The sequence below is a fragment of the Sceloporus undulatus genome, chromosome 9 (genome assembly GCF_019175285.1).
Source record: "Sceloporus undulatus isolate JIND9_A2432 ecotype Alabama chromosome 9, SceUnd_v1.1, whole genome shotgun sequence".
NCBI lineage: Eukaryota > Metazoa > Chordata > Lepidosauria > Squamata > Phrynosomatidae > Sceloporus > Sceloporus undulatus.
Window position 1 is genome coordinate 18,612,524 of NC_056530.1, and position 26,882 is coordinate 18,639,405.

At 43.6% G+C, this 26,882-nt stretch overlaps 1 protein-coding gene across 2 annotated transcripts in view; it reads right to left on the reverse strand.

Moving 5' to 3' along the window:
* Positions 1 to 26,882, reverse strand: part of IGLON5 (IgLON family member 5) — a 129,513-nt gene that overhangs the window by 39,194 nt on the left and 63,437 nt on the right. For both annotated transcript variants that reach the window (XR_006100795.1, XM_042440854.1), the window contains exons 2-3: positions 14,307 to 14,385; positions 1,567 to 1,799 (exon numbers count right to left, since the gene is read on the reverse strand). Coding sequence is in view for 1 of the 2 variants with exons in the window: in XM_042440854.1 (XP_042296788.1) it covers positions 1,567 to 1,799; positions 14,307 to 14,385 (312 nt within the window). In the remaining variant the exon portion in view is untranslated. The remainder of the gene's footprint in view (positions 1 to 1,566; positions 1,800 to 14,306; positions 14,386 to 26,882) is intronic.

The window sequence follows — 26,882 nt, forward strand, 5'->3', positions numbered from 1 at the left end:
TGTGCCACAATTTTCTTACCCAATATTGTGGCCTGATGGGAATTGCAGTTTAACAAAGTCTGGTGAGCCACATATCCCTCATTCCTGTTCTAGAACCTCATTCATTCATTCATTCATTCATTCATTCATTCACGTGGATGAGATTTCCTGGCCAAGAGAGATAACACTGGAAGCACTGATTAGGCAATCAGTTATCTTGGGATAATAACCCTGGAATGCAATGCATCCGCTGATTAATTTATACATTCAGGAGATAAAACAAGGATTGCTGTGCACTGTTGGAGAGTCAGCAAACTCTGCCCTACCCCAGAAACAGCTTCATTTTGAATGGGTTGTCTTTCTTCTAACCCAAGATAAATAAAACAATAGTAGGATGATTTGTCTCTCATGGGGGAGGGCTTTATTGAACTTGATCCAGTGGTGGAAAGCCCAAGCTAGGAAGCCAATATGTGGATCTAAATATGCTAAAACAATTTCCACAGAGCCTGGGAACTATATAGATTCTGATGGTCACTATATAGATTGTGATGGAGGCCAAGTGGTCCAGTTGTTTTTCTTCAAAACTGGAAATGACTATGGGATTGAGTCTAGTTTTCGGGGGGGAAATGCTACTGTGGGCCTTGGAATTGTCCTTAGCAGGGCGTTGAAACTGCATTTAAATGAAGAAACATGCCCTATGAAATTCTCTACAGCCATAATTCTCCATATTTTAATCCTCTCATTTATTTTTTAAGATGGGAGCTAAGGAAGGGCACAGGGCTCCACAAAAAAACTTTTGGGACGATGGGCAACCATGGGTTGCACAATTCCCACTTGAAGCAGCTGCTGACTTCAGAACGTCTGGACAAGAAATTAATCTTTGGTTCCAATGTTCTTGGTTATAACAGTAGTTATACTGTTGTATAGGACCTATCCAGATGCTGAACCTAAATTGAGATATCCAGACTTATTCCCAGTGTAGGTTCAGCATCTGGATAGCTCTCTTACAATCCAGTGCTGTTGCGAAGGAGCTGCAATTTAAAGAGGCAATGTTAAACCAAAGCTAAATTCTCACCATAAAATTTTGGAGTCATCTGTTGTATCTGCTTCTCATGCCTTTCACAAAACAGGACATACCTTCCTTGAAAAGGCTCTTTAAAAATTCTCTCCTGTCATTTATTCAGCCCATGTACTCTTAGTATTCTCAAACTTTGCCCCCCTCCAACATGTTCAGCACTTCAGTTCCCAGAATCCTTCACTGCTTTCCTTGGACCATCTTAGATCTGATGCATCAGCAGTTTTAGATTTCAGTTTTGCAAATCCAAGACCTTTGGCCATTATAGCTTGATGTTCTGGGAACTGAAGTGAAAAATGTCTGGAGGACCAAAGGTTGACAAGCATTGTTTTGGCACATCTTAGCCAGGACCAGGGGATGTTGCCTCATGATAAATACTAGAAGGCCTTCTGAACCTTCATTGCATGAAAAGACTCTGGGAAATCCAGGATCATCACAAAGAAGAGAAATTCTCTTGGATTATTTGGAACATGCTAGTAGATCACAATCGCATGTTTTCCCCATGCACATACCATGCACAATGAGGTACACCTGTGAGGTGTGGGGCTTGTCCTGTGTCTGGAAGGAGCAAGTGTAAAGCCCCTCGTCGTACACATCAACATGAGTGATCATGATGCTGAACTCTGAGGGGCTGTAGGTTAGCAACTCCACCCGGGAGTCAATGGACCACTTGTCATTGCCAGCGTACAGGATGTTGGAGCGGTTCAACCATGCGACACGCGTTACTTGCTGGTCTATGTAGCAGCTGCAGAGAAGAAAGAAGAAGAGAGGATAAGTGGCAGAACGATGAGACAAAGGGACCAAGGATGGAAATTTTAGGATGCTTCCACATGGTACGATTACAGCATTTTGATCCCACTTTAACTGCCATTGATCCATCCTATGGAGTTCTGGGATTTATTGGCAGGTGAAGGACTTAGAATTTCTCTAGTGCATTCATTTGAACTCCAGCATTATGGGAATCCCAGGATTCAATAGGATGGAACCAGGACAATTAAAGTGGTATGCAACTGATATAATTGTGTTGTTTGGATCACTTTGTTTTGCTTTCTCTTTAATTCAGTTTTTTTTAAATGCATGTTTTTTTCTCTTCCTGCATCTGCAGAAATGTCCAAATGTTCCTAAATTCTTCATAACCAAAGAAAAACAACCTCCCCCCCCATCTTCACTATCCAAATCAGACAGATACATCTATAGAACACATTTTACTTACCGGTTACATCGATGTTAAAAGATGAACAACATGTCTGAAAAGTTAAAGCAATCCCAATGCAGCACTACAAATATAGCTGAATACAGAGTAATTCAGAGTCAGACTTTCAAAGATTAAATTCTCAATGTTTGAATCCTGGATGCATAAATGTGTCAGTTTTGCTTCCTCCCACATTCATTTATTTTTATTATATATTTTTAAAAATATCCATTTCTTTCTATTCTCAATATTGAGAAAATGCGCACACTGTGCAGTTTGGGAAAGTTACTTTTTTGCCCATGCTGGCCAGGAGATATGGAGAATGGTAGTCTATGAAACTCTCTGGGAGACCTTGGGCAAGTCGCATGCTCTCAGCCTCAGGCAAAGGCAATGTCAAAATTCCTCTTACTAAATCTTGCCAAGAAAACCCCATGATAGATTTTGTCTTTGGGTCACCACAAGTCAGAAGTTACTTGTCTGAATTCTGAGCTTGAAGGCTATTGCAATGGCTGGGTAAGAGTTAGGATGGATGCCAGAGTAAGGGCACTCTCTACCAATTGCACCAATCTGCCAAATTCACAGCTGAAGGGCAGCTGTGATTTTACAATGAATGCCTCTTGAGATGACTGTGTGGGAAGAAATGTGACAGCACACTGAGGACATGTGCCAGATAACAGATAAAATCTGAGAGGAAGACAAGCTCTACACGAGGGTTTACAGAAACGGCATCAGATCTCAGGTCTTGAAAATGTTGTTTTTTTAAATTACAGCTGTGGTCCTGTATAACCGCTGCCACGGCACAACTCTCAACCAGTATTCTTCCACAGGGCTTCCACTTCCACCCATCCATCCATTCATCCATCCATCCATCCCTTTATTTACATGCCACTTTTCTCCCAGGCTGGAACTCAAGGCAGCTTATGAAAAGGAAAAGACAGTTAAAAACATACCAAATCAAGCCAACATTTGTAGAGGGTAGAAGTGTTTTCTCTAGGAATCTCTAGATCCTCCATCATGAATCTATGATCAACTTCCAGCAGAGTCATGCTGGAGGACCTAGAGATTCCTAGAGAGAACTTAATATTCAAATCTGTGAATAATTAATTCCACAAAAGTCAAAGCTGCAAATGTTGAGGGCTGGCTGCAATAAAAATGAGCCAGAAAACCATTGAAAGAGAAGGCACCTTCAACTAGAGAACTCTTCTCTGATAACCCTCTCAATGGATAGTCCTGTCCCTTCTTTGAAGGCTTCCAACGTTGCCTCAGCATAGCATAAACATCCACATGCAGAGTTGTACTACACCAACACAACACAGCCCCTATGCAGAAGAACAACATTGTGTGATGGAGGCCAACAATCAGGTGCCACTGTGCAATGTGCCACTTTAATGTACAAGGCACAACTGCGGTGTGCAACTACCACCACAATGCACAACTGCAATGCACAGTGTTTCTGTATGTGCACCTTCATTTCCATTGCTGCTGGGAGACTACGTCTGTTGCACCATGGCAAATAATCTTGCATGTGTAGCATGGCATACGCATGCATATGTCACTGACACGATGTCAAAAAAAGCAATGTATAAGCTGCCACCCAGCCTTCACAGCAGTGTCCTACAAAGAACTGAGTCGCACCATCTGAATGCGGACCTATATTTCTCTCTGTATAATAAGGTGAAAAGCTGGGCCCATTTCCATCTCCGAGTATAGAGTGGCATCCAGTTTATTATTGCTGTGCATGTACATGTGGGGTGAGCATAGGGAGAGAAGTAATTCCCGGGTTCTCCTCACAGCCTCCGCAAGGCCTTTGGCTGTCTCTCTCCACCAAGCCCTTTGAAGTCCAAAAGCCCATGTTATTACAGCTCTTTTTATCAAGCCCTAAAAACTTGAACATCTTCCAAACTGCGGATTTAGGAAAACTAATGAGCATTCGGAGGTTTTTTTTTTAAACAACAACAAAAAAATATCACAGACTCTGTGAGCCCGGCTGCCTGTTTAAAATCCTCCCCAATAATGTTTTCAAACAAAACTCTCCTCTTGCAACTGGGCTTGCATTGCACCTACCCACCTACCCCAAATCGGACACCCTCCCTCCTCGCTCTCCTTTTCTATGGGTGCTCTTTCCTTGCCCCATGGTTCTTAGCCATGAGATTGAATTATCAGAGCCCTGTTCTCTTGCCTTGAAGGCGAGGGGGCACTAAGTAATCCTGTTTCGTGGTGCCTGACAGCTGTCAGGCACAGATTGGACAAGTGTTGCAAAGATAACCGGAGAAGAGCGAGAAGAGGGAGGACTCTGTGCTCCCCTCTTCAAATTAGGACTGACCCTGACATTTTCTAAAAGTGCCGTTCTGCCTTCCTCACACTGCGGGATGGACTCTGGGCCATGCGGATGAGCATTGGTACAACACAGAGTGCCAGGGCGAGGGTGGCCAGGAGCAAGAGCGGGTCGGGCTCCTGTGTCTTAAAAGCCCAAGCCTGTGCATTACGGGACTGCTTTATTTTTTCTTGGCTGTTTTTCACCCCTTTAATTTAAAGGAAAAGGGTTTAAGGAGACTGAAATCCTGAAGGGGAGGCAAAGGAAGGTTCTACTTAACCTTTCCCCCTGCTAGCCATTTGTTGGCTTAAAATAGTTTCTATATAAAGAATCCATAGAATCACAGAATCTTAGAGATGGAAGGGACCAGAAAGGCCATTTGTTACATTCCCTGCCATGCAAGAATATGTATATATTCTGCTTTTAGTCATATTTGTTTTCTGCCTTTGATCCAGTGAGCTCAAAGTATATGAGGTTGTCCTTTTCCCCGCTTGAGCCTCACAACAACCCTGTGAGGTAGGTCAGGCTGAGAGAGAAAGAGAGAGTTACACACTAGCTGGCTTTTGGTCAGTGACACTATGTTAGTTGTATGATGTATGCAGGTTGAATGGTTTACTGTAGCACAACAGACATACAGTGCCGATAGCAATGGAAGTAGAGTTGTGCGTATAGCAAAATTGTGTAATAATGTTGTATGGGGTGTAGGATAGTGATGCCAAGTTTTCAAAATAGCAATAAGGGACAATCTAAATCTAAATCTATTATTATTATTATTATTATTATTATTATTATTATTATTATTATTATCCCTTATTTATAAAGCTGACCAACAGGAGGTAGCTATTAATACAAATATTGTTGCTGTTGTCTGCCTTCCAGTAGTTTCTCACCTAAATACCAAATTTCTGTTAACTTTGCCATATATTTCTTGGCAAAACTAAAATATTACCCACATTATCGAAATATAAGGTCCCTTGCGAAGCACTTTATGGAAAGGCCTATTTGATTTCTTTTTTTGCCATGCATCAAGAATCCTGAATCTGCACCTGAATATATATATATATAAGAATGATTGACAACTATGATTAACATTTCAAGTATCTCGCATCTCAAATTAGATTAGATTTGCAGAAAATGCCTTTCTCACATCACTCCCACATCCCAAAATATGGGATCTTTTGTATCTCGTTCAATGTAAAGCACAAGCTTTCCAGCCCTTAGAGAAAGGACATCCCTTATAATGAGGAACATCCCTTATGATAAATGACAACTGATAACCCTAGAAAGACAAAAGATGAGGATGGGTAAGGGCATTGAGAAGAAAAATTGTCTGGAAAAGGACTACTTAATTGTTTTCTATTTCTTTTTTTAAAACTGGGGTGGACAAATTACCCTTCTTCCTCCAAAGCTACAAGTCCCATCAGCCTCAGTCAAAAGTATTCAGGTTTAGCAGGGACAGTCCCTATTAATCCTCTGACATCCCACTTTTTCAACAGTGTTTAAAATGCCCTCTCTCTTCCTTCCACTCCCTCCTACATTCTCAGCTTACTTCAATTGCTGCAAACTGAGTTCAGGGTGATAAAGTAGTTTGCACTCAATATACACAGCAGAAGGGAGAGAAGGGGCAGAATTTTGCCCTCAACTCAGTACCAAAATATCAGAATCTCTCTGCTTAAAATAATCATCTTGTGTGCTCTCCCTCATTGATAGCCTTTGCCTCTTATGCCTTGTGACCACAGTCTGGTTTGCAGCTATTAAACGTTGAAGAGTATGACATGGTGAGCCATCCAGAGGGGCATATGTTTTTTCTCACACTTGTATGGAATGGCACATCCTTGGAGGGAGGACAGGGTAGAAATGCCATAGAAAGCAGGGTGTGGGAAAGTTACTTTTGCAAAACCCAGAACTCCCAGAATATCCCCGCCAACATGAAAGATTCTGAAAATTGTAGGCCAGGAAAGGCAAGCTCTGAAAGTGAGGGATCTCTCTTCTATGCCTGTCTTCCCAGGGGTTAATGAGCATTTGGAGTCTCTGGTGCAGTGCCTGCCTCTTAGTATTCCTGCAAACCAAGCACCGGGTGTGTGGTTCCCCCTCCTCTTTCTATTCTGCAGAGGGACTGTAGGAGGGAGAGGTCTCAAGAAGTAGGTCAAAGCCTCTACTGATTCAGGCTGGTGGGAACCAGGCGCACTGCAGGCTGATGGGGAGGGGGCATGGGGAAGCACTTTGGGGACTGGGAGTGCATGGTAGAGACACGCAATTTGGGTGTGCTGACTCACAACATCCAGCTGGGCAGGGGCAGAGGGGGCCGGATGGAGAAAGAGAGAGGATGCAAGGGATGGCATGGGAAGGGGAGTTCCTGTTTACGTCTTGCAGGCCCATGCTCACCCTTCCCACATTGCTGACTATGCTCCTTCCAGAAGTTTCCCAATCACTTTGATGTACGGAAAGGAATTTCAGAGCAGATCAGAATCTTACAGGCTGGGAGATCCGCAGAGAGGTGCAAGGGCTTCTTGTCTTAGACCCTTATCACACAGGGGAAATCGGGAGTTTAAACAGCGATTATCCTGTGCAAAACGCACTATCACAATGAGGATTTTCACACACATTGCTCTTAAACAGGCAATAAACATCAACAAATCATTTTCAGGATTTCCCCATGAATGATTTGCTGCTGTTTATTGCCTAATTATTGCCTGTTTAATAGCGACTATATTCCACTGTCAAATAGCTCTCACCATCAGAAGCTTCTTCCTAATGTTTAGGTGGGATCTCTTTTCCTGTAACTGGAATCCACTGATCCAGGTCCTAGTCTCCCATGCAGCAGAAAACAAGCTTTCACCATCCTCAATTTGACATCCCTTCAAATATTTAAACAGGGCTATCACCTCTTACCCTTATCTTCTCCAAGCTAAACACAGCCAGCTCCCTAAGCTGTTCCGCATAGGGCATGGTTTCCAGACCTTTCACCATTTCGGTCACCCTCTTCTGGACATGTTCTAGCTTGTCAATATCCTTCTTGCATTGTGGTGCCCAGAACCGGACAGAGTATTCCAGGTGAGACTTGCCTCAGGTACTCAAGATACTGATGTATCTCAGTCACCTATAGAACTAAGAGCAGAAAGAGCAAGCACCAGGGGAAGCTCACGGCTGATGGACCATGGCCATTTTGGTTGTGTGTCACATGCCCTGGGGTTGGACTGTTGCGGAAGTGACCAATGTCCACTATAGAAAAGAACAGAGACCAGCTATGCTCACAACGACTGCCCCTGGAGCATTTGATATGTAACACAATGGCATCAGATGAGAGAGTAGTCTGTTGCGAGTGCACCTGATGCCCACAAGGGAGCCCTAGTGGTGCAGTAATTAAATGCTGGTGCTGCAGCCACAAGGTTGTGAGTTCGATCCCAGGCAGGGCTCCAAAGTTGACTCAGCCTTTCATCTTTTTGTAGATCGGTAAAATGAGTACCCAGCTTGTTGGGGACAATAGGCTTTAAACACTGTAAACCGCTTAGGGAGTGCTAGTCCACTGATAAGCGATGTAGAGGTGTACTTGCTATTGCTATGTCTTGACCTTAGCTCTAAGACAATTGAGAATACTGTATATGAGGCATGATTTTGGTCTCTTCTGCCTTGTGGGCCAGGGAGGAGGGAAAAGGCCATCATCACGCCATCTGCAATCTCAGCAAGCAAACCTCCAACATTTGGTATATAACACCATTTTGCTTGGTACCAAATGCTTGGGGGTTGGTCTGTTGGGTGGACACCTGCCATTCATTCTCAACAAGTGAAGAAGGAGGTTTGGGAGATTAGGGGATTTGACCTTCGTTCACCTAATGTAAGCTATCTCATACAAAACAGAACAACTGGGCATCCTACTCTGTGATCATCTTGTTTTGCTTGTGGGTGTGCGCTCAGATTCAGAAAGAGAAATAGACATTCATTTGATGCACAAGCAGAAATGTATAAATACACACAGAGACACAAATTCAGGATGCAGGGGGGAAATGACCCCAAAAGCATACACACTTGATGCCTTGCCAGGCTGACACAACCTGTCTACCAGCATCTCAGCAAAGGCAAGATTTCTTCACACCCCAAGCACACATTAGGGACGTAATGCCTCAAATTCCTCCTATTCGCATGCAAGGACAAATGATTTCCACAGCACTGTGGAGAGAAAACGAGGATTTCTGCATTGGTCCTGAAAGACACTGGCACTTTGCGAAGCATTTCAGCCAATTATTCTGTGCAGATATACACATGGTGTTTCTGTGTAGAAAACATGGGGGAGAAGGTTGCAGAGAAAACAGTTTTCCTGCACATGAGACAATGTTTTCTTCACCAAACATCCTATGAAAAGAAGCATGGTTTTGCATGGGCACATACGCATGCATGCGTGCATGCACGCACACACACACACACACACTGGCATTTTTGTGCAGAATAATTTCCCAAATAGGTATGCAAAATGCAAAGAAACTTTGCTGCAGTTCTGTGCTTCTTGATATGGGTTTCTTGATCATCAGGAAATGTATTAATCTACCAGAAATTAATTGTAATTCATATTATTTTCATCCCCAGCATGAAGCTCAGCTCAGCCATGGGAAAACCCATTGGGTGACCTTGGGCAAGTCACACTCTCTCGGCCTCAGAGGATGGCAATGGAAAATCTCCTCTGAAGAAACTTGCCAAGAAAACCCCATGACAGGTTTTCCTTAGGGTTGCCGTAAGTTGGAAATGACATGACGACACACAACAACAACAACAAATGGAACACACAATTGTGTTCTGCAAATAGAGAGGCACAAGTGATGAGTCTTCCATACCACCCATCCTAGCCTGCCTGGGGTATCTGTGCCTATTGGCAGAGCCAAGTGTGTCCATGACTGGGAAAAGCATAGTACATTCGGCCCTTCTTATACACAGATTTTTTATACACGGATTCAAGTTTGAAAATGTTGAAAAAAAGTATACATTTCAAATATGAAACCTTGATTTTCCATTTTTATAAGGGACACCATTTTGCTATGTCATTACATTTAATAAGACTTGAGTATACACTGATTTTGTTATCTACAGGGATCTTTGACCCAAACTCCAGCGTATAACAAGGGTCTACTGTATCACAGAGTTGGAAGAGCCCACTAGGGCCATCTAATTCAGCCCTCTGCAAGGCAAAAATACACAAATAAGGCATACATGAAAGAGGTAGCCATCCAATACTAACAGCCAGCTTGTTGCTTATGTACAGGTACTTGCAAGGGCCGGGCCAATTGCTTTTCCCATCCATTATCACTGAAACATCCTTAACTAGGAACTCATACAAGCACACTGCAGACTTAGAAGGGCCCTCCATGTGTTCAGTGAAGCTTACTCCCACGTAAATGTGCATATGATGGATTGCAGGCAGCCTTTCTTATTCCTGGGAGGGCTCAACGGCAATTGGTGTCTTAATATTTCTTAGTGCTTGATCCTTTAGTACACTTCTGATTATTAATGTCTGAGGAGGCTCAACCACACAAAAACCACAATGGTCCAATTTTGCCAGGCCATTTTGGGGGGTCCAGTCCATTAACTGTTTTCCACTCCATTAACTATTAGCTGATTTGCCAGGGTTGCAAGGAACAAGGAGAGCCTCCATCGGCATGAAAGGTCCTCACTGCTGAAGTTATACCTCAACATATGAGGATCCAAGAAGTTAAGTCCAGAATCATGTTGGTATCTTGCACGTGTGTAAATTCCTCTGCAGAAATGGTTGGACATTTTTGTCTGAAACAGAGCACAGCCATGCAGCTCAAGGTTATGGAAGCAGCATCCTGCACGTGGTGCTATTGTGCATGGATGTGCATTGTCCAATGCTTGTGTACAGTTGCATGTTCATGTCAATGTGCAGTGGCACTAACTCACTAGTAAGGCAGCATTGCACAACTGCCATGTAACTCCATGAGCATAAAGTTACTTTCTGTTTCTGTGATGTAGGATCTCAGCCATCAAATGCAAGCCCCATAGATACCCTCCAATAGTCCCAATTTGGAAGGGAGAATTATTTCTCTCTAAACCCACTATTCACCTACTTTTACTACTGCTTTCTCTGTTTTCCTCCCAATTTCCTACTTGGTCCTCAGCTTACTTCAGTTGCTGTAAACTGAGTTCAAAGGACAAAAGTAGTTTGCACCCATTAACGCAGCAGGAGTGAAAGGAGATGGTAGAATCTTGTCTTTCCCAAAAGGAACAGGCAAAAGCAAACTGCTGCATGTTCTCCTATCTTATGTGTCTTTCCTTATTAATAACTTTTGCTACTTTGACCACACTCTAATGTAGTTTGGCCACATGTGTCCCAGTTTTCATCTGAGGAATGTTAGAGAGTATGCCCACATACCCCAGTGCCCACCTTGCTCTTTCACTTTTTGCACAAGGCTATTGATACAATTGAAATGTGGGTTAGGGCTTCAGGACCTGGAAACATTAATTTTAACCTTAATTTGTTAACATTAACATGAAATCAGAAATCAGTCTATAAACGTGAATTGCTTTGGTCAACGTTCTAACATTAATTTGTTGTGTTAATGGTAATGTATTATTTAAATGTTTTAATGGGTAAACATTAATAAAAATGACTTGCTCACCACCAAATTCAAATTAGGTGAAATGTTAATGGTTAGTCAAACTATTAACCGTGTAGCCACTCTGAGTCCCAGTTCTGGGAAAAGAGCAATATACAAATAAATATAACAACAACAACAACAACAATTCTAACACTAAAGATAACAGCTGGTGTTTTGCTTGTGACTCATGTCTTATCAAATTGCCTTACACATGTGCAAAAGTAGATTAAGTAGTTTCACAGTATCCATATTCACCTAGGAGCTGTCATGACAACATACAGGCATCTGTTGTGCAATGGTGTAGAGACTGATCCACCATGGACTGATGAACAATAAGGGTTGATATGTATTGAAACACTCCTTGATATGCATCCAGACACCTGATAAGAATGGTTGGAGAACAACAAGTGTCCAATGTACATCAGCACCATGTGCACTGGAAGTGCCAGATGTGCATTGGAGCACTTTTGTCAGTGCCTTGATGTGCATTTCTACAATTCCCTAATAGTATTTCATTGTTTTTCTGGAACTTAGCTCTGGATTTGTAAAGTTACAAAATGTGGACTGTGATGTAGGATCTTGGCCAGCAACTACTAAAATTTGAGTCTAACTGAAAGAAAGAAGTTGGCAGCGTGAGCTTTTAAAGATTCCAGTCTACGAAAGCTCATGCTGCCAACTTCTTACTTTCATTTGTCTCAAAGATCTCTTTACATACTGATTTTACAGACTAACACAGCTATATCTTTGAATTCAATTTCTGAAATTGGTTTTTCAAAAATTAACAAATGAAGTGCAACAAATTAATTTTTAACTAATTGTTTCCAAGCATGTGGATTTCCTTACAGGAGTGTCTGGGAAAGAGGAGGGGGATTGGGATATGGAAAAGGGGGCACAGACCCTAAGGAGAGACTGAGGTTTCTGCACAGCATCCAAACACACACACACAAAGTGATCTTTATGTGGGACGAGGGAATGTTATTTCCTTCAGTGCAAGGATATTATCATTCCGTCAGACACAGGTGCGGGTCTCATTTTGAAACAACACAAGCGTATTAAAATCAAGGCCTGGTAAATTTATGCCGCACTCAACAGAGTTATTAGCCGTTCCGTAAGTCATTGCTGGCTGCTATTAATGTGATCTTGGAAAGTAATAGTGCATTTTGCTGGGAGGAGGGATCTTTTATTTAAATGCAGACCAAATGGTGTGATGAAACTTTAATAAACCAGAGGGGGGCTAAATTATTGAAATGGAGAGCTGGCGGCACAAAATTGCTCTGGGTTCAGGGATCAACAGAAGGGAAAATGGGAAAACGGGGTCAGGGAAAGTTCCATTCGCTGCATCAGGGAGAGATCTTGGAGGGCCAGAAAATGGAAGTGAAAGCTAGTTGTTCGCTAGAGGGAGTATTTGGAAAGGAGGGACTGCTCAGTGCCACAAGAGAGCCACACAGCTTAAGACCCTTGGGTCACACAGCTATGGATGGCGGCCTGAATGTTTACTAGCACCTGCTTCCATTTCTTTTCCTTTTGCCACAGGGCTGTTTCATAATTAAAAAGAAGGCTGTGATCCTCCTGTGAATCACAGTTACGGAGGTGCAAGTCCCAGTCTGCTGTAGGTGTATGGTTCACTGTCAGTCTGAAGACAGAGGCACAAGGAAACAAGGTGTTGGTGCCAAAGGAAATGGGGACTCTGAAAGATGGGTCTGTGTACATAGTGACAAGCTGGGCAAGGTGTTTAATCAGTAGAAGATATGTGGAGGAGCAGACTGTGTGTGGATGAAATGGCTAAGAAAAATGAAGGAAAAAAATACCCATGCAGGATGTAGCTAAGGAGAGTGGGCAAAATGAGGGCATTGCCCTGCAAGTAAGAACTCTTCTCCCCACAAACCAGCAATTGAAATTTTCTCTCACACCCAAAGCTTCCAGCATTGCAAAGAGTGAGATACTAAAAATTGTTCACATCTAAAATTCTTACCTTTGCTCTGTTCACATTGCTTTGGTAACATTGCCTGCCCCTTTTCTTTGGCTGCCTAAATTATGGCGCAGCCCTTTTGTGCCATCCTGGCATTGATTTTAGGGTTAGGGACCGCGCGGCAACGACACGGTCCCTAAACCTAATACGTCACGGCGGTGTTACAATAGCGGCGCCCTGTGTACACAGGCACTGCAATTGTGACATAAGCGATGCGTGGTATCCACACGTCACTGTGAGTCGTTTATGTAAGGAGTGTGCCATTGGCGCATTTGTTAGGTCCGCCCTGCGGCAGAAAAAGAAACCTCTTTTCCCGGGGTCTTTTTCCTCTGGAGGGAAGCCTTGCAGTTTGGCGGCTGCGGCTTTCCTCTGGAAGAAAGTAGGCCGCCGGCAGGCCACCCTTTTCGGGCAGTCTGTTCCAGGCCAATATTTCTAAATGCTTAAGTGAAGCTTTAACTAACAGATATGCCAGAGATCTGAGCACCGAAGGAAATAATCATTTGAGAGAGAAGAATTCTTGTGTCTCTGTGTGTGTGTCTTCAAGTCATTTCCGACTTATGGTGACCCTAAGATGAACCTATTATGGGGTTTTCTTGGCCAGATTTGTTCAGAGGAGGTTTGCCATTGCCTTCCTCTGAGGCTGAGAGAATGTGACTCATCCAAGGTCACCCATTGGGTTTCATGGCCGAGCTGGGAATCGAACTCTGGTCTCCAGAGTTGTACTCCAACACGCTTTTGTGCTTTAAAGAAAAGGAAACAGCCAATGGATTTTTCAAAACACCATTTCCCATCCTCCTATACCAAAACCCTTTCCTTTCTCACTCCCACCTTATTCACCCCTTTCTTTAACTTACTGGTTCCTACATGTGTCCCATGGTTAAGAGCATCAAAATTCAATTCTCTGGGAGATAGGAAGAACTTCTATGTGTTGTCTGGAGTAAAATATAGGAGGCGAAGAAGTTCAGCAGACTGCACTTAGGCATCCCAAGGGGCACCAGATCAGGAAATGTCAGGATAACAGGGTTACTATACTTCTACTATGTTTAAAATGGGGAGGAAGCAAGTACTGCACATGCCAACCAAGAAACAGAGAGTGTTTGTTGTTCTATCCAGTAAAGAAAACACGATACACACATCACAGAAATATGCCCCAGTTAGAGGCACAAACTCACCTTAGTGTTGCATTGTCCCCCTGACAAACTGTGTAATTGTCAGCTGGTTGAGTAAAATCCGCACCCCGAACCAGCAACCCTGTACAGTGAAAGACACATAGAGACAAGATGCCATTTAGAGTTTGGCTGTAGAATTGTTTTCCTGAGTCAAGAAAGGGGAAAAAACATTCCTGTTTTGGGAACGGTGCTTTTCACCACCCAACCTCTGTCAATTTGCAAGCATGCAACTTTTTAAGTCATATGTTATGTAATTATCTCTCTAATTAAAAGTCCGGCACAACCTAAATGTGACACAGCTCTACATCAACAGAAAATAGCCCATTACAAGCCAATATTATTTTTATATGCGCCTTTTGGTACCCATTTAGCCCTAAAATATGCATTTTATCCTACGTACCACTCTGAAGCCACCAGTTCCTATCTGATCTTGGAAGTTAAGCAGGGTCAGCCCTGGTTAGTACTTGGATGGGAGACCGCCAATGAAACCAAGTGCTGTAGGCTATATTTCAATGGAAGGGACTGGCAAAACCACCTCTTTGCCTAAGAAAACCCTCTGAAATTCATGGGTTCATCATAAGTTGTCATGCCACTTGAAGGCACATACATGCATTTGGATGCATACGTTTTACTTTCAAATACTCATTTTGGTACATTTTAGTGCACCTTTGGAATTAAGACTTGAAAAATTCAGGCCAATGTGAAAACCAACGGACAAACAAGTTGCAGTCTGCATATTAGTTTTGGAAATGCAAATCACACTTAAAAATGTGGCCTGAATTGAATACATAGAATCATAGAGTTTGGAAGAGACCACAAGGGCCATGCAGTCCAACTCCCTGCCATGCAGGAACTCTCAATCAAAGCATCCCCGACAGATGGCCATCCAGCCTCTGTTTAAAGACCTCCAAGGAAGGAGACTCTACCACTCTCAATTCTTGAGGATCTTTCCTTCAAATAGTAAACATTCAAATGCCACTGTGAAACCTAAATGCAGCACATTAAGACAACATGGATTTACTTCTTCCCAACATCTGATATCTAAGTGCAGTGCCTCTGAAGAGGAGGTTCCATTAATGCCAACACTTAATTGGCTTTGCTAATCAGACCAGTGGTCAGTCTCATAATTACGAATCCCATTAATGACTAACCAGATGCTCAAAGCTTGGGACAGTGGCGGTGGGTTTGTTTGCTTTTGGAAAGGGAACTATACTGGGGGATTTTGGAAGATACAGTCCAAACATGAATTTTCAAATTCATGGGACAAGGAGGCCAAGATAACCCATCTCTATTGGCACCACTCCTGGCAGTTCAGAGGTATAATGCCACAGAACGTGGATGTTTGGTTAAGCTAACACGTCTCCTAGACATCTTTAATTTCCTCTCTCTAGATTCCGCTTGCTTTGGAAATAGGACCCAGGAATCCATGCTTCCAGTCTGCAAAGTAACCACTGGTAGAATATACTGTCCTCCATCAACAAGGACATTTTACTGCCAGCTCCTATCTGGGCTGTGAAGAGAGAATTTATGAAAGACTTTGACTCAAAGGTACAAGACTCTCCTCCCTTCTGAGTTTGTGCATGGGTGCACATGCATGTGCAGCCTAGACAGCCCCAGGGCTCATCAACGAGACTGTCTCATCCGATTTGCCTCAGCTGTCCTTCTCTGTCAAAAATCCACTAACTCCTTCTGCCAGTGAGTGAGTGTCAGGGGCCCTAGAGATTGGGATGAGGATAGCTGAGGAAGTGGCTCTTTGGATGGATAGAAGGAAAGAACAGGAACAATGAACGCTCCGGCCATTCACAGCAACAGAGCAGATGCTGCTGTGATACTGCTTATATCTCCAATGGTATAATAATGAGGAATTAGTTGTTTATAACTAGTTACTTCCAGGTTCTGACAGGAAGCTTTCCAGTGGTTCTGGGTTTCCTACAGAAGGTAGGGTAGATGGTAGGCAGTGGCAGTGCCTGCCCTATCAGTGAGGTGATGAATCCATTCTGGATGTTACCCCAAATTTTGAAAGAGGTTCTCCCAGGTGATCTTATTTATTCTATTAACAAAGTAAGTTCAGCACACTGGCCAACTTCCTTAAAACTCAGGCTATACTTCAAAATGGATTCACTGTCCTACTAAGCTACCAGCCACTTCTGTAGCGAGAGAGTGCCTATGCAGTGAAAACCAGCCAGCTCCATGGGGCTTCATACCTTGCATGGTCTGAAAGCCCTGGCATGAAGAGTTGATACTCAACACTGGCAGAAAACCATGGGGCAATTTTCCCAGCATAAGCCACCCTTTCCTTTAGAGTTTGAGATTGAGAGTTCCTGCATGGCAGGGGGTTGTACTGGTTGGCCCTTGTGGTGTATTCCAACTCTACGATTCTATCATTCCATGATTTCCCACCCCCCAACTGTTCCATCTTATCTAGCAGCCTGGTTGTGACTGACAGGCATCAAGATCCAGGACAAATCTAAAGGTCAACGCTTAGTCAGCAATGTATGCAGCTGGGGACCCAAGAGGCAACCTATTTACTATGGATTTATTTATTTATGTCACTGAAAAGCTTCAAGTGATTTCCCTCCACTCCCTTGGCCAGAGGAGGTCACTCAATCATGCCACTGGCTTCACAACAAGATTGGAGGCTGGGAGGCAAGGCAGAGACAACCCTGACCCTCATCCATGAGATCATCCACTTTTATTTTAGAATAATGAGGGGACTATGCGAGAGCCAAAAACAAGGAAGAGTGTTTGTGTGTGAGCGAGGGTGGGGAGCGATTCCCAAGCAAACTGTCCTCACTCAGCCTTGGCTGTGGAAAAATCCAGATCTTTCCCTAATTTGCCCATTATCATGGACTAATTGGTTCATACACATAGAGTTGGCTCCTCTCCTATAGCAAGGACTAGCAGTATGTGGCGAGGTGTAGCAAGATGCTTACTGTTGGGATGGTCAGGTTTGGGAAACAGATATCAAAGTATCATTGTGCATGTCCATGCCTATACACATGTACATGCGTGTCCAATGCATGTCTAACAATTGCACACTGGGCTACATATTGTTGTTGTGTGCCTTCAAGTTGTTTCCAACTTATGGTGACCCTAAGGTAAACCTTTTCTTGGCAAGTTTTGTCAGAAGAGGTTTGCCATTGCCATCCTCTGTGAATTGCCCAAGCTCACTCAGTGGGTTTCCACGGATCAGCTAGGATTCAAACTCTGCTCTCCAGAGTCATAATCCAATGCTCAAACCATTGCACCAGGCTGGCAGTACTCAGAGGCAACTTGGAGGACAAATTTTATTTTTCAGTGCGGTGGTATGCTCAAACTTTCTACTCCCCCCTCCCAAAGAAACAAAGGAAAAGAGAACACTATTGAGACTGACCCTGCCATCACCATGAGAAAGTTTTGGACAGCAACCCACCAGGGCCAACTGCCAACATCTCTTTTCTAAATCTTTCACCAAGGCTCAGCTCCAAGCAACCATTTTGATTTCCCACTGTGCCTGGTTCAGTTTTACATCACAAGCACTACTACCAATGAGAGTTCTGCCACCAGGTAAAGTTTCCTCACTCGCCCTCAGTAACATCATCACAAAGACAAATCAACACAGTCTCCTGCATTGTGCGCTCTGAGAGAGTGAAGTTACCCATGGGATTGATCCAAAGCAGAGAACAGTATCAGTAGCCAATGAGAAGTAGAAGTGAAGAGCCATTAAAAAAATACTCTAAGCATTCCCCCCAAATTCTACCAAAATCACTAGCTACAAATCAGCTATCAAAAACAGAAAAGATTATTCATTTATCATTGGCATAGCACTCCACCCATTCAGTTCCATGCCCTTTCCCCTGCTCCATTAAATGCCAAACTCAAGAGCGGGAATACAGCCGACCCTCCACATTTGCATTTTTGACTTTTGCGGATTTGAGTATGAGCGGACTGGATTAATGTGTTTTCTCTAGCAATCTCCAGGTCCTTCAGCATGACTCTATGACCAACCTCCACTAGAAGTCATGCTGGAAGACCTAGAGATTCCTAAAGGGAATAATTCTGGGGGCCTGTCTAGGTCCTCCAGCATAATTCTATGCTTAACGTCCAACAAATATCGATTTGCACTGGAGGGCCTAGAGATTCAGAGAGAAGTGTTCTCGTGGGTATAAACAACAGTGATTTTTTTATTTGCTGTTTTTACACTTTCATGGAGGTCCTGTGCCCCTAAACCCAAGAAACGTGGAGAGGCCACTGTACTACTGTTGCTCTTTCCTAACATGATGAGGGAAGCAGAGGGATGCAGCTCAGCATCTAGTCTCAGCTGCAAGGATAAGAAAAATCAAGCTACTCTCCTATACACATGTTTCCCTTCCCCTTGTAGCTCAGACCAGCTGTTTCCTTGCCCTGGTAAGCCTCAGCAGTGGCACCCCACCACACACACACATACATATACACACAGCTTGGTTGCTGCTGGGAGGAAGTTTTGCATCATGTATAAGAGGCTAGCTAATACGACTGCTGGAGTTAAAACCGGCGAGGGCTCCTGTACCTTTAATGGTTGGATAAAAGAAGGAATTTCACGAAGTGTTACTTGTCACACAAGCAGGTAACATGCAGCACATGCTGAATGTCCCATTTGTTGTTTCTGTACCTTCGAGTTATATCCAATTTATGGCAACCATAAAGGGAACCTATCATGGGGTTTTCTTGGCAAGCTTTGTTCAGAGGAGGTTTACCATTGCCTATCCATGAGACTAAGAGAGTGTGACTTGGGTTTCATGGCCAAGCTGGGAATCAAACCCTGGTCTCCAGAGTTGTAGTCCAATACTTAAACCACTATTGTCCCTCTTTTACACAACTATGAAAGGTACATGTACAGAAATTTATCTAGTTTGACAACCCATCCAAAAGAAAACACACGTGCACAACCCAGAGTTACATGCACATATGTCGTCAACATCTTTCCAGCCTATGGATCTATCTGTCCATCTGTCTCTTTATCTGCCTTTCTGTCTGCCAGGTTCAGAGCATCAGGTCTCATCCATACAAGTGACTGTGAGTATGAAACTGGAGGGGGTATTCCTCCCACCTTTTAGAATAAGATGGTGTACTCTATTGTGTGTGCTTGCGTGTGCCTTTGTGTACCTGGGAAAATCAAGACCTGCTAATGCAGAACTGACCTTGTTGATTCTTACATCAGCACACAGATCAGCAACATGGTGTGTGTGTGTCTTTGTGTGTGACAGAGAGCAAGCGAGAGAGATGCACTTGCCTAGGCCCTACTGGTGAAGTGGTTGATTAAGATTCTGTCTGGCTGACGGATAGAGCTGGACACGAGCCGGAGAGACAGACAGTTACTTTGCATGCAGAACCAGGGAGAAGGTGACGAGCAAAGAAAGAGACACGGACAGAGATCAATCACAAACCCTGCCAGCTTTTCTTAGCAATACCCCACAAGCCCCTGGCTCTCCGCTCTTTTCCACCCTCCTCTCCAGTTCACACACAGCTTGTGCCACTGTGCCTCACCAACCACATTCAGGTGCCCTAGAAAGCAGAGGCAAAGGTTATTGTAGCCCCCACCCCTCTGCCATATTCTCTGCCCTTCCCTTCCTCAACCACAGTATGCAATGGGCAGGTATCTAATCTGACTCTCACTTGGATGTGACACCATGTTTACTTCATGTTCCTGCTCCAGCTATAAGTAGTGACTGTCAATATGCAACAACTGACTGGCTCAGACAGCTTGATGGTTAGAACAGCTGGCACCTTACCTAGATGTTTCTTTTATTCTTGATTTGGTATGTGGGAGAGAGGGAGGGTGGGGGAAGAAAGAGAGACCTTTTTAAGACACACATCAGCATCCCAGCCAGGGATCCCCAAAATATTTAGACTATATTACACCTCACCTCAAAATCTCCATCCCCAGGCCCAGGAGGCTCTCGGGTGATGAGGATTTTTCTGAGCATGGACAGAGTGCTTTACTTTCCCCACCCGTGACAACTTTGCAAAGGCACACGGATATCCCTCAATATTGTACTTCTCTAGGGGCAATTATGCTCAGTTTGGAGAACGCCTTTCTCTTGTCAGCACTGATCCTCCTGCAAATTAATTTCGTTGAGTTGACTCTGGGTTTTAGTATTACGAAATAAGACAAAGACAAAGCTCTTTGTAGCTTGTCTGATGCTGTTTGTGATTTTATGAAAGAGCATTGTCCACACTAGACGATAACACACTGCACTTTGATACCTCTTTAACTGCCATGACTCCACTCTACAGAATCATAGGACTTGTAGTTTGTTAAAGGGTATTTAGTGTTTTCTTTCTACCTTATTATTAGAGGGTGGGAGGGTGCTTATGGTCGGTAGATATTTGGACTCACATATGTTCCCCCTCTGGTCTGTAGAGTCTCTTTGTCTCCTGCTAGCTGGGAGAGGAGGATCTCCTATCTGCATCAATGACTGGGGATCACTGGTTGAGACAGCTGAACAGACTCTTTGCTATCATCAATCAGCGACTGGAAATTAAAAAGGATGTTTTCTGCACTCGTGCCCCAGGACGAAAAGGCAGCACAACTGAATCTCAAGGTTAGGACTGTAAATGCTGGTGAAGTGAGCTTTCTTCCCCCCCCCCCCTCCTCCTTTCCCATGCAAAAAGCAGCAAATTAAGGACCTTTGCTGAAGCCTTAGGCGGAGAAGGTCCACTTTTCACTTTAGAAAGGGATCTGATTATGTCAGTGATGTGGTCACACACTGTAAAGTCAGCTGCCCATCAAAAGGTGTAGGAATGGGGACTCCAACTTATTATTCTGGTTTATTTTATCCATTTTATCCATTTATTTAAGGGATGTATATCCCACCTTTCTCCCAAAATGGGGAGAAATGGAGATTCATATGAATCCTACAAGTGTGTGCCCATCTTTCTAAGCAAAATAAGCAGTACAAGCCCCCAGAGACAGTACCCAGCACTGTCTTCCTTATAGATTCCAGGATGGTTTCTAGCATTGCAAAGAGACTTGACTGGATGCTCCATTGAAATGGGACACTGACTGGTCAAATGTGTGGGAAAGAAGTGACCTGAGAGAACGAAACTGAGTATCCTGAAAGAGAGCATCACTGTCTAGCTGAAAAGGCATAACCAGGAGAACATTGCACTAAACATGTTGTTTCATGTCCTATTTATAAACAATAACAATAAAGCTATCGAAGACACTGCCGATGGAAGTTCTCAGACACTTTCTATTTGCTCTTGTACAGATTATTCAACCTGGAAGCCTGGCCACACACTTGTTCCCCTGATGGCTTACATCACAACTGGAAATCTTGTGGCCCTCCATCTGTTGTTGCACTGAAGGTCCCAGCAGCCCTAGCAAGTACAGACAATGGTGAGGCATGCTAGGAGTTGCAGTTCAACTCTGATATACAAGTTTCTTTATGGAGTAAACATAACTTGTTCATCGTCAAACCAGGATTGTAATGTTCCCAGGGTAGCTCTACAACTACAAAGATGTTCCCAAAAGAACATGGGAGCTACAGAAGTCTGAAGACTTCTCCAAATCTAGGCCTTTGATCCAGGCACAGGCATGGATTCAGGGAAGTGGTCTCCTTCTCCCTGACCTGGATCTTGACTGGCACCATCAAAAACGTATCCTTGAGGTGCAGGTGAGAGTCACCAAGTACAAACAGGAAAGCCTTTCTGTGCTTCCTGACACTGTAATAAAACCTTCACCTAACTCATTTTTGTCTTTCCTTAATCTCTAGGCCCAACATGGCAACAGCTGTCTATATCCCATTACCATGAAAGATACCGGAACTTGCCATGTGGAAATGGAAAGTTTGTTACAAGAAGATGAAGGGAGGCAAAATTAACTGTGACGTCTACTTCTTGGGTGATGGCAAGGAACAGAATATCATTCCCCAAGGACTTTTTCATCCATATTAACCTTCTGCTCAGCTTTAATATGTAACCTCGCCCTTTATATACTGGGAAAACAAATGGCTTTTCAGTATACAGTATTGTCTGATGGGGGCGGGGGGAATTCTGTTTAACTGTGAAGCTTGTGCATTCTTCCATCAATAGAAGTCAGACATAAAGAGACACATAATTAATAATTTGGCTTTGTAATCCCATTCCTATGCCTTTCACTCCAGCCCTCCCTCCCATAAAGAGTATAAACACTCTATCCTGTTTTTATAGCATGCAGTATAAAAGAGAGGAAGCAGAAAATGTAGTTGGATTATATGGGATTTGCAGCACATTTTAAACTCATGTATTTGAGGTTGGCAAAGCAATAACCAAATCACTCCTTAATGTGTTCTGCAGATCTTGGAGGGAACGCTTGGAAATGTTACTTTTGAACTACAACTTCCAGAATCCCTCTGCCAAAACAACAACAAATTTCCCAAATCTTGATTAGGGATAGAAATGTGGGGGCAAAATATAACTGTTACAAAGATTGGTCGGCACATCTCAGGGCATCATACAGACCAAATCAACGTGAAACAGTTTAGAACAATTTAAAATTTAAAACAGCTAAGGCTGGAAGCATTTTGGAAGCCAGTGCAATGGCTTTAAAATCAGGATCAGGTGGCTTCTTTAAAATGTTCCCATGAACAGTCCTAACTGTTGTATATTGTACTAGCTGCATCTTCAGATACATTCAAAGGCAACCCCATACAGAGTGCACTGCAGCAGTTTAATCAGGGTTAAATTAGGTGTTGCCTTCAGGGCCGTTTCCGCATTGACGGTAAAACCTGGTTTACTGTTGGGGCTTCCAAATCTGTGGGGAAGAGGAGCTGTCAACACAACCAAAACCCACAACAGGCTAATACCGGCAGCACTGTCCACACACTCCCTGGGATCCCACAAATGATCCTCCTTCCATCCCCGCACCCATGTGCAGTCTGCCTGCTCAGGGGATGCTCCAGAGTGTCCAGCCTGACAGGGACACTTTTACTCCAGATAATCACCCTGGAGCATGAATTGGACCCGTTTTCCATCCGTTTTGGACCTATGCATTATCTAAACAGGTCAGTGTGGGAATGGGGTGGGAATGTTTCATTTCCTCCATGGAGACATAGCCCAGGTTAGGACTGCTAGTTAAGGATAATCAAAGACCCCAAGTTTCCAAGCTGACCCCAAGACACAAGAATGCTGCCTAATGTAAACATTTGCATTAAGTACATACCACAATTGCTCACAGCTTGTCATTCAAACATACACACACATATAACGTATTTTCCTGGTGTACAGACTGGTACTTGGTGCTGGCCTTGGGCAGAGCCATGGTGCAGTGTCTGCATGCCGGATGCCATGACTCCGCCCCATCACATCATGATGCCGTGCGCCCTTCTAGATAGTGTGCGGCATCATGGCATGACCCTGGTGATTCCAGATGATGCAGCGCCAAAAGGGCATCACAAAGCCGCGACGCCACAGCTATGACGCCCTTTAGAGATTGCAAAAAGGAGCAGCAGAAAAAAAGCTTCTAAAACAAGTTCTAAATATGAATGAATTTCAGTCTCTCTTTCTGTCTTTCTCTCTGTATGCAATGCTGGAAATGTAGGAACTCAAGCAAAATTTCACAGGGGGGCAATACACTCACATTATTATCCCCGCAATAGCTGCACCCCTGCTTTGCTGTGTATCAGTCTATGTGAAATGGCCACATCCTGCCCCCCTCTATGAACCATATGGTAAAGGAAGCATATGAATTCTTTATCTGATAAGTCAAAGCGGAAAGGATTCCCTGCAGATAGAAAGTGTGGGAATAAAAACACTGGGCCTTGTGAGAACATTAGAAACTGTGTGAGAACAACAAAATCTCGACCTACGGACTCAGGAGAGAGAAAGATGAAAGTCAATGAACGCCAGTTTTTCTCACACATCCTTTCCCAAACTTCTATTACTTTGTCATCATGGATTCAAGTTGATGTCTCTAACACTTTCCATCCAACCACCATCATATGAAAATCCAACAGAAGCCCTATAAAGGCATTCTCTTTTGGAGCTAATTAGGCATCCAAGGCACTTGAGTCCTATTCCTTACATTATTGCTTTCCTCACTTGAAAAGCAACAATGTCTAAAGTGGAATTTCTCTACTATCTATGGCGGCTTTCCATAGAAACCTGAACCCTGATTGCCCAAGGTTCTGGCTCTCATGGATCACATACCACCCAACTGTCCTGATCTGGTAGAGTCAGTCCAAATTAATCCTCCCGCTGTCTCACTTCTTCAGCTGCTTTTAAACATCCCAGTTTCTCTTTCCTTCTCCCACTTTCCCCCTTTGTCCTCATCTTACTTCAGGTGCTACAAAGTAAATTCCAAGGATTAAAAATAGTTTGCTCTCAGTTAACTCAGCAGGGTTGGGGGAGAAAGGAAAGGGCAGAATCTGTCTCTTCCCAAGAGGCTCAGGCAAAAGAAACTGCTGCAGCCTCTCCTAGATTGTGTTGTCTTCCTTGTTAATATCTTCTGCCATCTTGACCATACTTTGGTGTTGCTTGACCACACATGTCCTGGTTTCAATCTATGAAACGTTGGGGGGTATGGGATCACCTCCACACATGCAAGAGACTTGCCATATCAGACATGTGACTTTTCCTATGAGCAAAGAGATGCTTGCTCCTTACTAAGGATCTCAGAACACAGAAGAACACTCAGAAACCAATATACAGTTGTCTCTCCACATTTGCTGAAGTTAGCGGTGAAGGACCCCCATGAACCTAAGACAAAACCTTAGGTGGGGCCTCCAAATGCAACTCTGTGGTCAACGTCTGCCAGAGGTTGATCATAGAATCATGCCGGAGGACCTACAAATGCCTAGAAAAGCATTTTCTCTAGCAACTTCTAGGTTCTCCAGCACAACTTTATGGTCAACTTCTGGCAGAACTGCACTGGAGGACTTAGAGCTCCCTAGAGAGAACATATTAATCAAAACCACAAATAATCAGATCTGCAAAAGTCAAAGCCACAAACATGGAGGTTCACCTGTATTCCTGTACAGAGTTGTCATGCTCTATGACTTTGCCACCAGTAAAACAGGTAGTCAGAAATCTAACTAATGCACCTCCCACCATCATTCTCTTTCCTCCTTAGGAAAATCCCCATTACATCAACCTTTCTACACTCTCGGGTTTTGTTTGCTTTTTTCCTTTTGGCAAAAAAGGAGACAATTGTACTGTACTTTCTTTACACATAACAATGAGTACCTTTTTTCAGACATTCTTGCTCCCAGGGAGTGGGGAGGACTGTAGGTATGAGATAGGGAGCAAGAATATCATATCTTCCCCGCAAGAAAGCATTAATAGGTACCTTATAAGGCACACAACTCAAGGCAGCTGGACGGCACAGATGGACTGATACAAAATATTGTGGTGCCCGAGGCAGAGAATCCAAGCTTATCCTCCCCTTTAGCTCTGCTACACTGTGACTGTAAAAATACCCTTTCAAGGGAGTGAAGCCAGGGGCATGGCTTAACTGGTCAAGGGTAGGGCTTGTTTAATTTCTGGAAGGCCATAGGGCACAATTGTTTTTTAAAAGGAACTCAGATACCTGGTTTATACAACAGAAACCTGCAAGATGCAGCTCAAACCAAAACCACTGAATGGGCAGGTAAAATACCCAGCAGCTGGTAACCTTTCTTTCCTTCCCATTAATTTTCCACAGCTCCTGTTTGTTGTAAAGCAGCTTTCATAGGAGAACATCCTCAGGGAATGAGATCCATGAAGCAGGGCTACCGCTATCCTCCTTTCTGATGTTCACAGTGCCCCAAATCTACTGCCTGACATTACACACTGACCTTGGCCACCTGCAGCAAGTAGATACAGACCTGAATCCTATTGCTAATCCCACCCAAAGTAAATCCGCTCAATCGATTGTTGAGCGGCGAGTCAACACTTCTCCAAATCCCACTGATCAATGGGTCTACCCCAGCTGGGACTTTCAACAGTAGCCATGCCATAAACAAAGGTCTGTGTAATGTGTTGCACATCCTTGTATCATGCTTCAACCTTCCTCATGCATCGTCATCCTAGGAGATCCCTATGCCACATTCTGTTGCCATTTTGAGAAGGACCGCAATAGGAAAACAAAAGCATTTGGGGTGTATTAGAGGTTTCTGGAGTGTTTGTAGTGGTGGGATGGAGGGAATATTACATATTTTCATATATTTGGGGGCTTTCCTCATGGCCTGTGGGCAAAATGTCCCCAAAACCATTTTTAAAAAAAATAGGGATGAAGGGTCTTTGTGGAAAAAGGGCCTGAACAGACAGGCCAAAATAATGCTACTTCGGATCACTTTGGAGGTATACATTCAAATGATGTATGCATCCTAAGAGGCCGGAAGCCACGCCTAAGGCATGCTCCAGTCCTAAGGACTGGAGCGCAGCTTTGGCACAGCTTCTGGCCTCTTAAGATGCATGTATCATTTAAACAGCATACCTCCAAAGTTACCCAAAGCAGCTTTATTTTGGCCTGTCTGTTCAGGCCCCAAGTTGCCCAGTGTGCCCTACACCCTTTGCTTTAGACCCTTGCTCTTCCTTACTTTACCCCATCCAATCTTTCTACCCATTACATGTATTTCCAGCTCCTTGTATTCATCCTTT